At 38.5% G+C, this 15,294-nt stretch overlaps 1 protein-coding gene across 3 annotated transcripts in view; it reads left to right on the top strand.

Annotated features, from left to right (window-relative positions):
• Nucleotides 1-15,294, top strand: part of Mctp2 (multiple C2 and transmembrane domain containing 2) — a 248,963-nt gene that overhangs the window by 222,378 nt on the left and 11,291 nt on the right. For all 3 annotated transcript variants that reach the window (XM_004658162.2, XM_045146215.1, XM_045146216.1), the window contains 2 exons: nucleotides 5,678-5,787; nucleotides 15,084-15,193. In XM_004658162.2, coding sequence (XP_004658219.1) covers nucleotides 5,678-5,787; nucleotides 15,084-15,193 — 220 coding nt within the window. The remainder of the gene's footprint in view (nucleotides 1-5,677; nucleotides 5,788-15,083; nucleotides 15,194-15,294) is intronic.

The raw sequence follows: 15,294 nt of genomic DNA, 5'->3' as shown, positions 1-15,294 counted from the left end.
TGAAGGATATGTAATATGTCCATGGACATATTTGTGATTTAAAGGGTACTTTTTTAGTGAAAAAGTGAATTTGTTCCACTAGATGACTGAAGGGTAGAAATATGTGAAATAAGAGAACAGAAAGTAGGTAGTGTAGATTGGCACATTGAATAGGCTTCTCAAAATCCATGGAACTTGAGTCTACTTTTCAGCCATTTTGCTGGACTTGTGATGGCCAGAATCTTATCATGAAGTCTAAGATCTTGCTCCTTTCCTGGGTCAGGGTAAATGATGATTTGATGTTGTTGCATACCTGAGGCCATGTTCTTTCCCTACAAGCATCTATTTTCCCTCAAGTAAGCACTACTAGCATGGAGGAGGTATTTGATACAATTGCTGTTAAGAACATAGTCAGATAGAACAACATGAGCTGATCTGCTGGTCCACCAGCCCAAGCAGGCCACCATAGAATGGGAGGGTTGCTGAAGATGCTAAGGAGCCATCCACCTATGAACATTAAATGTTGTTCTGTTGTAGCATAGAAGCTACTACGTCTTTATCAACCCACAGACACATGGGCTGAAGGCTATCAATGCCATTCAGAGACCAGAAGTTGCTCTCAATTCTAATCATTAAGATTCATGCTCCCAGATGCACATTTCCTCTGTCATACATGATGGGTGAATGCCTTTTGTAGGGCTTCTGAGAAGGGAGTCACAAAGAATGAAGTAATTTTAGTCCGTTCATACAGAAGCATATGCTCATAAGGAGCTAATCCCTGTCTGCACTAAAATTTAAGGGGAATGATTTAGATTTATCATGTATCCCTGTTTCCCCAGGAAGTTATTTTTTTCCTTTTATCAACATTCTCCAATTAAATTAAAGCTAAGTGTGATATTTAACATTTCCATTCAAACAAACAAGACCAAATTGCTTAGTCTTTCAATTTTCTTTCAGCTCCTTCTATGACCTTTACTAGGAACCCATGAAAATGAATGCATAGTTAGCGAGGAATAATAGCATGTTACTTCTGACAAGCAGGTTACAGCTAACAAACATCCCTGACTCTTCCAAAGGTTACATCTAACAAGCCTCTCTGACTCTTCCAAGGAGCTGGGTACCTAGTTAATTGTGAAGCTAAGGTTGCAGAAGATGACTGATAAAGCTATCAGAAGAGTCAGCCTCCTCTTGTCCGCGAACAGATGGAGAAGCTTGCCCCATCAGCAACATGGTATATTAGTATTGCCCCATGGCTGTTATCAAGGCTATATAAGAGACACAAAATCCCAAGGTTGCCAATTCATGGTGAGGAGTGGGAAGATGAGAACTTACATGACAGGTCATACTAAAAATATGCAGAATTTAAGCCATCATGCTGATAAGACCAGCTTGACACACTGTTGAAAGGTTTCATTTCACTTATTGTGCTGAATAAAACTTTACTTTAACAATTCTTTTGTAATGCAGTTTCAGTATGTAAATAACAATCATGCAGAGATTTGTAGCTAATGAAAAATCAAGGTTTGATACTCTATTAAACGTAGTTGTTGGTATGCTGACTGTATGTGAGATGATATTGGATGCCTATAACCAGATCCTCAAGGCTAGCTAGCACTTTATATAGAGGCCTGTTCTCTTCATGATGATGGTGGCTGCAAAATCCAAATAGTCTGGCAGCGGTGTCTTGTAAGTGCCCTCCAGCTTTATGTGGAAAACTGGAAATGAAAATGACCACATAGAGATAGGGCCAAGTACATGGCTGACCTCACTTTGCTTTAGATTAGTTCAAATTGTGGGGAAGATCTTTGAATTTCTAATAGGATATAAATAAATATATTCTGCCTAGAAATAGAAGAAGATAGAGAAGCCATTGATTATTCAGAATAAATTAGTTAAATGGCCAAATGAAGCAGATATCTTATTTGAAGTAGTGTCTTGAAAATAGTTCAACAGAGAAAGTTCACGTGAATAGATATAAAAAATTTGCCCTGGTGCCATAAATTTCAATATTTAATATATAGAATTGAGGACATTTTCCATTTGTCATATTTGTTGTGAGTTTCAAGTATTTGAGTCCATGCAGAGGAATGATCTCTTAATTCATTATGGTCTGGAGTGGCATTTGTGAGGATGTCCACTTAATTCCCATTAAATTGTAACTATGAAGATGATTATGAACAATTCATGAAATATTACAAATGAGAATATTACACTAAAGGAATACTTTTGAGAAATAATCCTTTTATGGGATTATAAAACAGAAGTAAGGAACCAAATAAAGAATGAATCTGTACCATTGTCATTAATCTACCAATGTCCCCACAAAAATAGCTAGTGACATGAAGAACTTTTTAAAAATATTAATAAGCACTCATAGTTTTGTATTGAAACAATGTGCTGTTGAAAATAAAAATGAATGTCAGGCATGATGGTGCACAACTTTAATCCCAGCACTTGGGAGGCAGATAGGAGGACTGCTGTAAGTTCGAGGCAACTCTGAGACTACATAGTGAATTCAGTTCAGCCTGGGCTACAGTGAGACTCTACCTCAAAATAAAAAAAATCAAATCAAAAAAATGAGATAATGTTATAATCTGAGTACTATAATAAATTGTCAACTGAGAACCCAAAATTTTCCTCATTTTGATTACGTTTATTTATTTAATTTATTTATTTGAAAGCTGCAGACAGGGAGAGAGGAAGGGAGGGAGAGAGAGAGAGAGAGGGAGGGAGGGAGGGAGGGAGGGAGGGAGGGAGGGAGGGAGGGAGGGAGAGAATGGGCACACCAGGGCTTCCAGCCACTGCAAATGAACTCCAGACGCGTGCATCCCATTGTGCATCTGGCTAACATGGGTCCTGGGGTATCGAGCCTTGAACCGGGGTCCTTAGGCTTCACAGGCAAGCACTTAACTGCTACGCCATCTCTTCAGCCCTCATTTTGATTACTTTGAAAAGTATAGAAAAGTAGGTAATAAATTATTCTTATATCCTAGAAAATAGTGAACCCTTTAGCCTAGTCTGTGGTACTAAATATTCCTACTAGAGCATCAGATTATTAAAAATATAAAGGGCATTGTCAGAAACATGATTAGTTTGGTGAAATGATCCATGCTGTTTTCATAGCCAGAACCTTGGTGTTTATTTGTTTCATACAGAAAAATGATCAGACAATTAAAATAAAAAGTTTTTAAAAATATATTTTATTTATTTATTTGAGAAAGAGGAAGGGAGGGAAGGAGGGAGGGAGGGAGAGAGAGAATGGGCAGGCCAAGGCCTCCAGCCAATGCAGATAAACTCCAGATGCATGTGCCCCCTTGTGCATCTGGCTTACATGGGTCCTGGAGAGTCAAACTGGGATCCTCTGGCTTTGCAGGCAAATCCATTTACCTCTAAGCCATCTCTCCAGCCCCTAAAATAGGAAGTTTTTTTTTTTTGTTTGTTTGTTTGTTTGTTTTTAATGAAACTGAGCTGCATGGGTATTTGAGTCAATTTCCCAAGAAATTGTTTTGACCTCAAGTGGTCGCTACTGAAAAGAGGAAGCTACTTTTGCCCTTTGGGTCAAATTCCCCAGCACCTTCAAATGCTCCTTTGTAAGCATGCATATACTAAGCAGCAGACAGAGGTGGGTTTTCACCTTTGGGATCATTCGTGAATAGAGGGCAGAGGGCTGCTGACGATAAATGAGATGGCTGTGGCAGCACATCTAATTCTTCACACAACACTTGAAAAACGATCACCCGGCAAAATGATTTAAAATAATGGTAAAAACTGAAAACGGTTACAAATTTGATGTTGGCAAAAGAAGTAATAAGCTTAATGTTTGCTTCTCTGTCCAATGGCTGGATAAGGAACACTAAACAAATGCTTGATTAAACGAATGTATACCAGATGGAAAACCCTTCCATCCACACAGACACACCCACGTCTGCAGAGGAGCTTCCTAACCTTTGCTTTGCTTGTAGTCTTTTAACTGGAGCATCATAAACACAGGCACAGCTATGGCCTTCGGCCATGATAGTGCTTTTACTAGCAACCCTTAACATGTGGTGGTTGTTCACTTACTCCATCCACAGCTCTATTTTGTTGAGGCAGGAAATATAAGAAAATGAACATGAGTTTTGGTGGTAAGATGGTTTCACGGTTAAAGGTGCTTGCTGAAAAATAAGTTTTTCCTTTGGAGCGTGGAGGGTATCATAAGAACGTACTCCCACTGAGAGCTTCTGAAATAATTTAACATAATTCTAACCAAACTATGATTCTAGATAGGAAAGAAAATGTGCAGAAATCCTTGACTTACATACAGCAGTTGTAATAGCTTCAGTGGACCCAGAGAAGCTAGTGTAGAGACATAGAGAAGACAAGTGTTAAGTTCCAATGACTGTCAAGTCTACAGAATATAAGAAATCATGTAACCGTACTATTCTATGGACTTTTCTTAGACGTGTGAATAATTTCTAAACTATTCTTATAACATTATAGTTACAGGTATTCCACATACAAAGTAGGGATATATTCTTAGAATGCTAAATTCCATTTTATATAAAAATTGAACACTAATGTGTATAGGCTGTGACCCACAGTACCATACAATCCCACATTCCTTGTAGTGTGTGTTCAGTTTCTGAGATATTTGCCACAGGAAGAGTGAAATGTTCCTTAGGCCTGCTGTGTGTTGGGAATGTGTTTGAAGATGCAACAGCTTGACTGTACTAGGAAATACATTTTGTGCCCATCTCCAACATGCCTGGCCATGACTGTGGGGCATTCTGCAGAACTGATGCTGACATGGATAAGCAACACATAAGCTATTTTTTTAAGTAGTCAGCAAAGTATGGGCCAAAGATACCACCCTGTCTGCCCTGGCAGGGCTAGAACTCCAGTCTGATTCTGGCCCATCCATGATGGCTGTAAGCAGCAGCAGCGACTGCAGCTCCCTAGATCTTCCCCAACATTTCCTCAGTTTAGTACCTGTGGGCTGGCCCTTCCTGAGTCAGTGGTCCTCCTGGGTATCTATTAACCAATCAGGGTCCCTTTTGTTTGCCTGGTAGTGAGGCTCACTCTAATTGGACGCTTACTTCACATACATGGGCCTGGGCTATATATGTAAAGAAGACATTTCCCCATGTGAAATTCACCCTTCATTTTTCTCAATCCCTTCCCATCACAGGTGGGAAGGGAGGAACTCTTGGTTTAGGAGCTTTCATGCTTCCTCTCTACCCTAGTATATCCTCCAACATTTAGTCTTCTCTGAGTCTTCATTGTTTTAATTCTTTGAGAAACGGACAAGGACTCGGGGGTTTGGGAGTCAATTCTAAGCCTAGAACTTGGTCTCTCCCTCTCTCCTGCATGATAATGAAGATATTCCCCTTCCCAGAGCTCCAATATCACAATGATAGGAAGGCTACTGTGTATTTAAGATTTGAAGGGACTGTAGACCTCTGTGACCCAGGGACCTGAAGCTCCTAGTTCTCAGAACCTGCCTGTCCTCACCGCCTGCTCCTCAGGTAGCCATTGGCAGCATCCAGACAAGTGAAGGAAGTATTTGTTTTTCGCCGTTGGAATCAGCATTTAAATGTGTATCTCATCTTTCAAAATCATTCTATTGGTTGAAAAAAATATAATAACATTTTGTCATAATTTTTAAAGTGAAATGATAAAATGAGATGGCTAATATAAATCTTGCTTTTATGCTCCCTAGGAATCTGAGAAAAAGGGGTTAATTGAGAGAATCTATATGGTACAGGATATTGTTTCCACTGTCCAAAACATCTTGCAGGAAATTGCTTCTTTTGGAGAAAGGATTAAAAAGTAAGTTCTTCATATGTGTGATGATGTTAAAACCAGTTCTGTTACCCTAAGGATGCTGGGAAGGAAGGCAGGGACCCACTCGTCTGAAAACACAGCACAGGAATTGCACAGTTCTGGGTTGACTTTGGCTGTCTTGTCCTTCAGGCTTGTCAGCTTCACAGTTGGTTGATGCCTTAGAACCAAGGTGATCATCCGGTTCAGTTACCACTGACTGTCCCAGCACAATTGTTAATAGTGCCCTTTTTCATTCTCAGATATGTTTTGGTTTGGCTGATGAGTTATGGATTAAAAAATAGGTTACCTAATTCAGAAAGAGAAGGAAAGCAAAGAAGCTCTTGAAACATATCCTTTATCTGAGATCCCATAACATATAAAATGCATAGAGTGAAGTGTTCTCTCAGTTCTCAAAAAAACTGACATATAACTAGTCATATCATAAAAGTGTCCAAATACAATTAATTCATCACCTACATGGATATGATACAGTAGGTTAATAAACTCTATATATAACAATCTCTGAAGTGCATATTTGCATCCTAGTGCCCATGTGGTATCTGACACAGTTACTTGGTTGTTATCTGTAAAACAGTCCAAGATAATATGTACATGAATGAGTGTGATATGTGTGTATAAGTGACATATGTTTACGAAGAAAGGAGACTAGTTGGTTTGTACGCAGATTCAATCCATAATTTGCCTTTTCCTAATTCGGGGCCAAAGGGTTTAACTTTTTTATTGGAGTCCTAAGTAAGAAAGACCCTATGATTCACTTTTATTTTTAGTTTTATTCATATAGTATAAATCTGTAAAATGGTCTTTATTGGTTCCAGTGCATACAGTTTTTCATTGGAGGGGGAGTTATAAATGGATTTCTTTTCACCATTAACTCATAATTGTACCAGGTTTGTTCTATGAATTAATCCTTAGCTTATTGGCCATGTCTATATGGGTCACTCTAATTCTATTAATAAAGAATTTATGGTTTATTCCTTTAATCCCAGCACTTGAGAATTTGAGGTAGGATAATTTTTGTGAGTTTGAGGCCAGCCTGGACTGCAGAGAATAAAGACATTTGTTTTAAAATAAGTAAAGAAGATATTTACATGCTAAAATCCAAGTGAAAGTTTCTAGTAATGGCCTCTTATTTTTTTCTTTGTTTGTTTGTTTGCTTCTTTCTTTCTTTCTTTCTTTCTTTCTTCTTTCTCTCCTCCTCATCCTCCTTCTTCTTTTACTTATTTTGAGTTGGTATCTTATGTAGTCCAGGCTGGCCTCAAACTTGCTATGTAACTGAGGATAACCAAACCCATGGCATTAGTCCATACTTACCAGGCACTCTACCAGTTGGATCCTAGCTCCAGCCTCTGAAGAGAATATTTCTCAAACTGTGTAACAGTAGTTAGTGAAAATCATATCCATTTTCCAACGAACATTATTCTTTCTCATTTGCATATCCCAATAAATTGCCTTTAAATTTTAATTTATTATCAACATAATATTTGTTTTGAGATAGGGTTTCCAGTTAGCCTAAAGCTCAGACTGGCCGTGAAGCCATGGCACTCCTCTTAGTTCACCTGAGTATTGGGATTACAGGCGTGAGCCACCATACGTAGCTCAGTGTTTGCTTGGTTAAAAATAGATCAATGACTATCTTCAAACAGATCTGCTGAGGTTTTAAAATTTGCATTCTAATGTTGTGTTTTCTACTGTTGTTGTCTGAGAATAAAGTAACCTAGAGGTGCATAACTGTTTATCACACATGTTGGTGTCTTGTGTGCTCTGTTTTCAAGGTTCTATATAGTATTATTTATCATAGGGTTAAAAATGTTTGACAAAAACATTTTGATAATATAAGTGAAGATGAGGTGAGCAGAAAATTCTTCATCTTTTCACTCATTTTGTTGAGGAAAAAGCAGCCTTAATGACTGTGGAGCTAGCAACATTAGCACATACCGTGTTGTCCAGACGCTGTGCTAAGCCCTTGGTACACAGTGAATGCTTTGTGGAGTGGCCTAAGAGTCGGACTAAGTATGCACTGCTACTACAGTGTGATGACACGTGCAGTCCATGATCACAGAATCACAATGCCACAGAGCTTGAATTTGAACAAGTATTCTTTTCTGCTATATGTATAATAATGTCATTATTCTCTAGGACTCACTTTTCATTGAAGGAGAAAAACAGTAAAAACCAAACAGAATTTAGTAGCATTGGTACTCGATAGAAATATAATAAGAAACTAGAGGAGAACTGACTAGTTCAGAAAGAAGTATAGAAGAGACCAAGGACAAGACTGAAGAAGCAACAACTCACCAACATCTCTGAGAATAGAAGAGAGCTTGGTAGAGATGGAGGGATGTAGTCCACAGAATATGGGAGCCCTGCATACAGGTTCAAATCACAAGACTGGGTGCAAGATGCAGAGAGATGTAGAAAATTTAATATGCCCATAACACAGGCAATGCCTGGAGATAAGACATATCACACAGAGCCTTAAAATGGATAGGAAGAAAAAAATCAATGAAGACAAAGAGGATATGGAGTGGGGGCATGGCCAAGGAAGGAAGATTATGTTTGATACAACTGTCTTCATTCTTATACATTACTAAATAAGAAACATAGTTGTTGTGCAGTTAATCATGGAAAAGGAAATATGTCTGATGGGAAAAGATGACAAAGTGATTTAAACAGGCCCTCAACTCTACAGAGCTTTTGAGGGGCAGCTGTGTCCAGCACAGCTGCAGTGACCATGCCTGGGATGGGTTTTCAGCCCATGAACAGGGTACTGTTCTGCCCAGCTGCAGTCCAGGAAGGCTCATAAGCTCCACTCCTATTAATTCTTTGCCCATTCATTCATTATGGTGGTGACCTTAAAGTCCCCGCTGGGCATTTAAGTGGATGTCATGTGTAATTCTCTTGGAATTCTATTATAATTCCATTTTTAATAACCAGGAACATTTCTACACAATATTTGGCAACAAAATTTTACATAAAACCCTTAGAACAAGGCTCCTGTGCTACTGTTGGGAAGAATATCTGTGGTGCTGTCTATTCACGGAATAAACTTTATTTTCTCCATGCTTTGCTTTCACTGTCTATTTTCTGTAATAGCATTAAAATGTCTAATGTGTATACATACCATTTTGAAACAATTGCTGCACATACAGCAGTGATGTTATCCTGGTCAGTAGTTCCCATGGGTCATAGAAGTGATGTATGCTGCATGTATCACTATCAAGTGACACCCTCAACCTGTGCTCTTGAGGAGCTATGCAAAGCTTCAAGGAGAAGCTAATAAGATTAAGGTAGATCTATGATAATAGGGAAATGACCCTTACAGATGCTTCCCAATGGAGCTCAGAAGGCACATTCATGTGACAGAGCACTGTCCAGGCCAGGAACGATGTTGAGACCTGAGACTGTTGGCAATGTGAGATAGATATGTTTTGTATAAAACCTTGGAGGAACATGTTAAAAGGAACAAAGATTATATAGGCTGAAAGAGCAAATATGGAAATAGAGGTCAGGAGTGAGCTTTCACAAGCTTAAACATGCAAGGTAAGGCAGTAATGTATGAGGGACAGGAAACAAAATCCACAGAAATGTGGCTAGTTGTTTTTGTTTCTAAGGGAAGAAGAATCAAAGAACTCAATTTGTACCTCACACAGAAACAAAGAAAGTAACTTTTGCCTTGACAAAATGATCAATGCAGTGTGGAGTTGGAACTAGAGAAGGTGTCAGCACTCACCTTCCTAGATGGGGCCATTATCATTTGTACTAAGTGCGTTGAAATTTACAAAATCTTATCCTCACCTTGTGTTGAGCACAATGGATGAATGAATGATTGGGATGTTTTTGATTTTTTTAAATTTATTTTTATTTATTTAGTTGAGAGCAACAGAGAGAGAGAGAGAAAGAGGCAGATAGAGAGAGAATGGGCGTGCCAGGGCCTCCAGCCACTGCAAACGAACTCCAGATGCGTGCGCCCCCTTGTGCACCTGGCTAACGTGGGTCCTGGGGAATTGAGCCTTGAACCGGGGTCCTTAGGCTTCACAGGCAAGTGCTTAACCACTAAGCAATTTCTCAGCCCTTGATTTTTTTTTTTAATTTTTATTAGCATTTTCCATGATTATAAAAAAATATCCCGTAGTAATTCCCTCCCTCCCCCCCAACACTTTCCCCTTTGAAATTCCATTCTCCATCATATTACTTCCCCATCACAAACATTGTACTTACATACATACAATATCAACCTATTAAGTACACTCCTCCCTTCCTTTCTCTTCCCTTTATGTCTCCTTTCTAACTTACTGGCCTCTGCTACTAAGTATTTTCATTCTCACGCAGAAACCCAATCATCTGTAGCTAGGATCCACATATGAGGCTTTCTGGGCCTGGGTTACCTCACTTAGTATAGTCTTTTACAGGTCCATCCATTTTTCTGCAAATTTCATAACTTCATTTTTCTTTACTGCTGAGTAGAACTCCATTGTATAAATGTGCCACATGAATTTTTTTTTAATTAAGAAGTTTAGCTCATTTGTTTCACGACTAGAGTTTGGGGAGCTCCCAAGTTAGGAAACAGTAACAATCTATGAAAATGCTCTTACCAGTCATTTGTTTTCAAGATGGGAAAGCTTTGACTGACAAGAGCAGTCTTGGTGTTCTGTAGAAGATTCCCACCTCATGATACTAGTGAAAAAATGAGGAAATACTCTAATGTGTTTATGAGTGTTAGGGGTTGTTTGATTACATTTTCCATCTTAAAAACAGGGGCTTTCACCCAAGTTGAAGTAATACCACAAGTTTCACACTTAACACAATCAGTGGGGGTAGTGACCTGGGGATCCTGAGTCACAAATTTCAGCACTATCACTTACATGTGGAGTCATGGATCTCAGCCAATTGAGTTAAATTTTATAACCCTGAGTTTTCATCTGTAGAATGGGAATTATAATCCTTACTACAAAATATTTTGTAAGAAATCATGGATAAGTACATATAAGCCAGGAGATTACATGTAGGACTCATTTAAAATGTAACTATTAAATATGACAAATTACCTTGAAATGCATTCTCTGTACTTTTTAAATGTTTATTATTATTAATTAGAAACTTTATTATATGGCCAAATTATCTGTTGTTTCCATTCCCCTCGTTTTCTACTGTAGCCGATGATAACTGCCCCACCCCCATCCACTGAGAGCCCTCCTCAGTGGGGTTATTGGCATTCATCATGTGGCTATGTGTTATGAATGTAGCAGTTTGTCACTGTTGGGATCAGAAGTATCCCTGGATACTCCTTCCCACCATGTAGCTCTTACAATCTTTCTTCCCCCTCTTCTTCAATGTTCCCTGAGCCTTGGCAGATGTGTTATAAATCTACTTTGGTGTTGGGCTCTTGGAAATTTCTGGATTTCTGCTTTGATGCATTTTGAGTTTCCTCAGTGTCTACAGCCATCTCCCTGGTGCAGATGGTCAGGCTGTCTGTGAGAGCAGCACTCTTGCTTAACTTGTCATTACCTCTGTGGTGTCACCTGGACCCTGGCTGATGTGCAAGAGGTGGCTCATCTCATGATAGATAGTCAGCTATCTTTTCATATCATATTGATGGGTTTTGGTTCTCCCTGGTTTTCTCTACCTTCTGTAAAAGAGACAATAGATTTTCCAACCAAGAGTGAGAACAGTGTGGGATAAAGGGAATAAACATAGTTAATTAAAAGAGATGTTGATTAGATGTGGCCATATTTTTTGGTCAAAGACTACTGAGACTTTCACTCTGGAGTCTCTGACTGTTGTCTCCATAGAATTCTGACTTGGTTCCTTGTACCAGCTATGAGTTCTTTCCCACTGAACTGGCCTCATATCCAATAAGAGCCATTGGTTACACATGTAAGTCAAGAGCCACTACTGCACAGTTGTGTATATCTTGTCTGGCAGGTTGATTTTGTATATAGCAGGACCCCATGCTTATTCATAATATTGGTAGCCATTTTCCCTAACAGCTCATGTCCAGCACTATGAGGGTTAGCCATCAGGGATCTGGCTTCCTTCTAAATTCCAGTGCATTCTATCAATTTCCTGTGTGAGCAGCTTGTGGTGTCTTCAGCAATAGTGTCTTACATTTTAGCTGTGGTGGGCAATCAAATGCTTTGGAATGAGCCCAGATGCCCATTAACAGATAAATGGTTAATGAAGATGTGGTACATATACACAATATAATTTTACTAAGTGATAAGGAAAAAAAATGAAATTTATAGGAAAATAAGCTGGACATGATGGTGCACACCTTTAAGCCTAACACTCAGGAGGCAGAGGTAGGAGGATCATTGTAAGTTTGAGAATACACTGAAATTACATAGTGAATCCCAGGTCACCCTGAACTAGAGCAATACAAACACAGACACTGAGATATTTATTAAGGTTACTTAAAGTGGGAGAGGTCCAGTATCTTCCAAAGCAATTACACATGGCACAGCTTACCCTTGCACATCACAGATATTGAGATATTAGGATTGCTTGAAGTAGAGGAGAACCAATATCTTCACAAGATTCTAGTTTTCTAATAAAGGAACGGCCCATCATAGGAACACCAGCGCATCCTGGCACTGCAAACAAACTCCAGAAATATGAACTACTTTGTGTTCTCTGCATTTATGTGGGTTCTGAGGAATCCAACCCAGGCTGTCAGGCTTTGCAAACAAGCACTTTCAACCACTGAGCCATATCCCCAAACCTCATCAATCTTAAAAAAAATTATATTTATTTATTATGAGAGAGAGAAGGAGAGAGAGACAGAGAGAGAGAGAGAGAGAGAGAGAGAGAGAGAGAGAGAGGGAGAGAATGGGCATGCCAGGACCTCTAGCCACTGCAAATTGCAAATGAACTCCAGATGCATGTGCTACCATGTACATCTGCCTTAAGTGGGCACTGGGGAATCACACCTGAGTCCTTAGGCTTCACAGGCAAGCACTTTAACCGCTAAGCCATTTCTCCAGCCCCCATAAATCATTTTTGATCATCTGTATCTCCATTTATGTTTTGACATTTGTTGGAAGATATGATCCTAAATTACTTGAATTGTTTCATACTCTTTCTTTCCTTTTTCTTCTTAAGACACAGTCTCAATCTAGCTAGGAAGTCTTAAAATTCATTCTCTACTTCAGCCTACTCTCCAGTTTCTTCTACCTCAGCCTCCCAATTAAGGAATTAAGGGCATGAGCCATCTCCCAGTCCCCTTAATGCCATTTATTACCTTCAAAATATTACCTGAAAAAAATGTAACTTCTCATATTTATGTCACTTTTTCATAGTAACAAAACATAATGATGTCTCATTAAATAATAGCTATGTTCTATATTACTTAAAATTTGTGATGTCTGTTAATTCATCACATTACCTGAACATTTCTGTAAGGTAGATATCGTTGTTTCTTTTCATATTTATAAGATGGAACTCAGCAGAGAGAAGTTAAATATTTTACTTCTGGTTATCTTTATGGTTAATGAATGCTAGAATAGATATCAATTTTTAACTCTAAGGTACTGTTAGTGTATTGTTTTACAAGATAAAAAGAGGCTGGTATTAGTTGCTACCAAATCTGTAGTCCCACCTATAGCTCATAAGACCAACAAGAATATTAAAATTTGTACAAATTTGTGTAAAGTTAAACCTGTCAGAAAAACTAAGTGTGCACAAATAAGTATTATCTTACCTCTCATTGGGCAAATATTAAAAGACCTATTAATACGCAAGTAGAACAGAATCAAGTACCTGCCCAAATCCTGGATTATTGTTGTAACTTAGTCTCAACTTTAATTTGCTTCTGTGTAAAATAAGACAGACTTTTATATGACAGGATTACTAAGTACATTATAGTCTATAACTCTCCTCATTCCTTTTCAAAGAAAAGCAATGTAAAAGTCCTTTGTATTCCTAGTACAAAGCACAGGACCACTGGACATCCATCCATGACAATAAAGACCAGTAAGAAAAAACAGTCTAGGCAATCGTGACAGCTCATTAGGTAACTGAGCTTCTTTAACTATGGGAGCATGTCCTCAGTGCAGTCAGGTGCACCACCTGGGCCCTAGGGCTTCCTTTACATGGAAGTCTATGCAGGTAATGGATACAACCAAAGGAACCCTGAGTGTCATAGAAATGTTGCGGTTTGTATTATGGTTAGAGGTCACAGTTTATAGCCAAAATTGTCCCATCCATTTAATGGCATTACTAGTTTCTTAAAGTAAAGAATCTAAAATGGAAGATATTAGAGAGCTAAAAGCATGAAAACCCAGAAATAATGTAACATACTGTCCACTATGTATCCACTAAGAGGAAAACATTAACATATAAATGACATAGACTTGACAGGGCCAGGAACAATGCCAACATGCCAATATTCTAGTTTTTAATTACTATTAGGGAATCACATTATTTTTCTCTCTTTTATTAGGATCTATTGCCTCCATGCAGGCAAAGTCACTGGCATTTTGACAAGTTCAAGGATGACTGGTGGTGTGATGCTTTCATCATATTTTGTGGGGTTTTTTTTACATGTTTATGGGTATACATGTTTGTGAGTACACACATTTGTGGGTGTATATCCATGCATGTGAGTGTGGAGACCAAAAGGTAGCATCTCTTGCTGCTACCCAGGTGCCATCACCCTTTTTAAGACAGGGTCCCTTATTGGGTTGGATCTCAACAAGTAGGTTAGACTGGCTGACTAACCAACCCCAGGGATCCACCTATCTCTGTCTCCCTGGTGCTGAAACTATAAATGCATTCAGCAATACCCACAGGTGTTTTTTTTTTTTAACATGGATTCTAGTGATTGAACTGTCTATCATGTTTGTAAGCTCTTTAATGTTTTCAAGTATTTAATCAGCTTGCCAGACTTTTATCTTTTAATTTTTTAGAAATTAAAATTTAATTTTTTAGAAATGATCACCAAAATAAAAGAGAGACTGATTGAGAGGGAAAGGGGATATGGAGAGTGGAGTTTCAAAGTAGAAAGTGGGGGGAGGGAGAAAAATACCATGGGGTATTGTTTACAATCATGGAAGTTGTCAATAAAAATAAATTAATTAGAAAAAAAGAAATAGTCACAAAAATTGCTTATCTATGGAATACCAGGAGATATTTCAATGTGTATATGAAGCATTTATTAATCTCCAGGTGTTTAAAGACCTGTTCATTTATGATATGAATTTTATTATGAATAATAGGACATGTGACAAGATGACCCTCAAGTGTTAAACATCACAGGAAATGACATGGTTATTGTTTGTCTACAGCACATTTAACTGGACAGTCCCATTCCTTTCCCTACTGGCCTGCTTACTGCTGCTCATTGCCACTATCGCTTTGTATTTGGTTCCTTTGCGGTACATCATTTTAATCTGGGGTAAGTTTGACATGGCCCTTTTGCTAACAAGAAATTCCAGGTAAAAACTAATTACTCATTTACAGCACAACTGTAAACTTTAAGTATGTTCTTGTGGGCAA

The sequence above is a fragment of the Jaculus jaculus genome, chromosome 3 (genome assembly GCF_020740685.1).
Source record: "Jaculus jaculus isolate mJacJac1 chromosome 3, mJacJac1.mat.Y.cur, whole genome shotgun sequence".
NCBI classification, from domain to species: Eukaryota; Metazoa; Chordata; class Mammalia; order Rodentia; family Dipodidae; genus Jaculus; species Jaculus jaculus.
The sequence above is the reverse complement of the archived record's forward strand: the minus strand, read 5'-3'. Positions and strand labels throughout refer to the sequence as shown.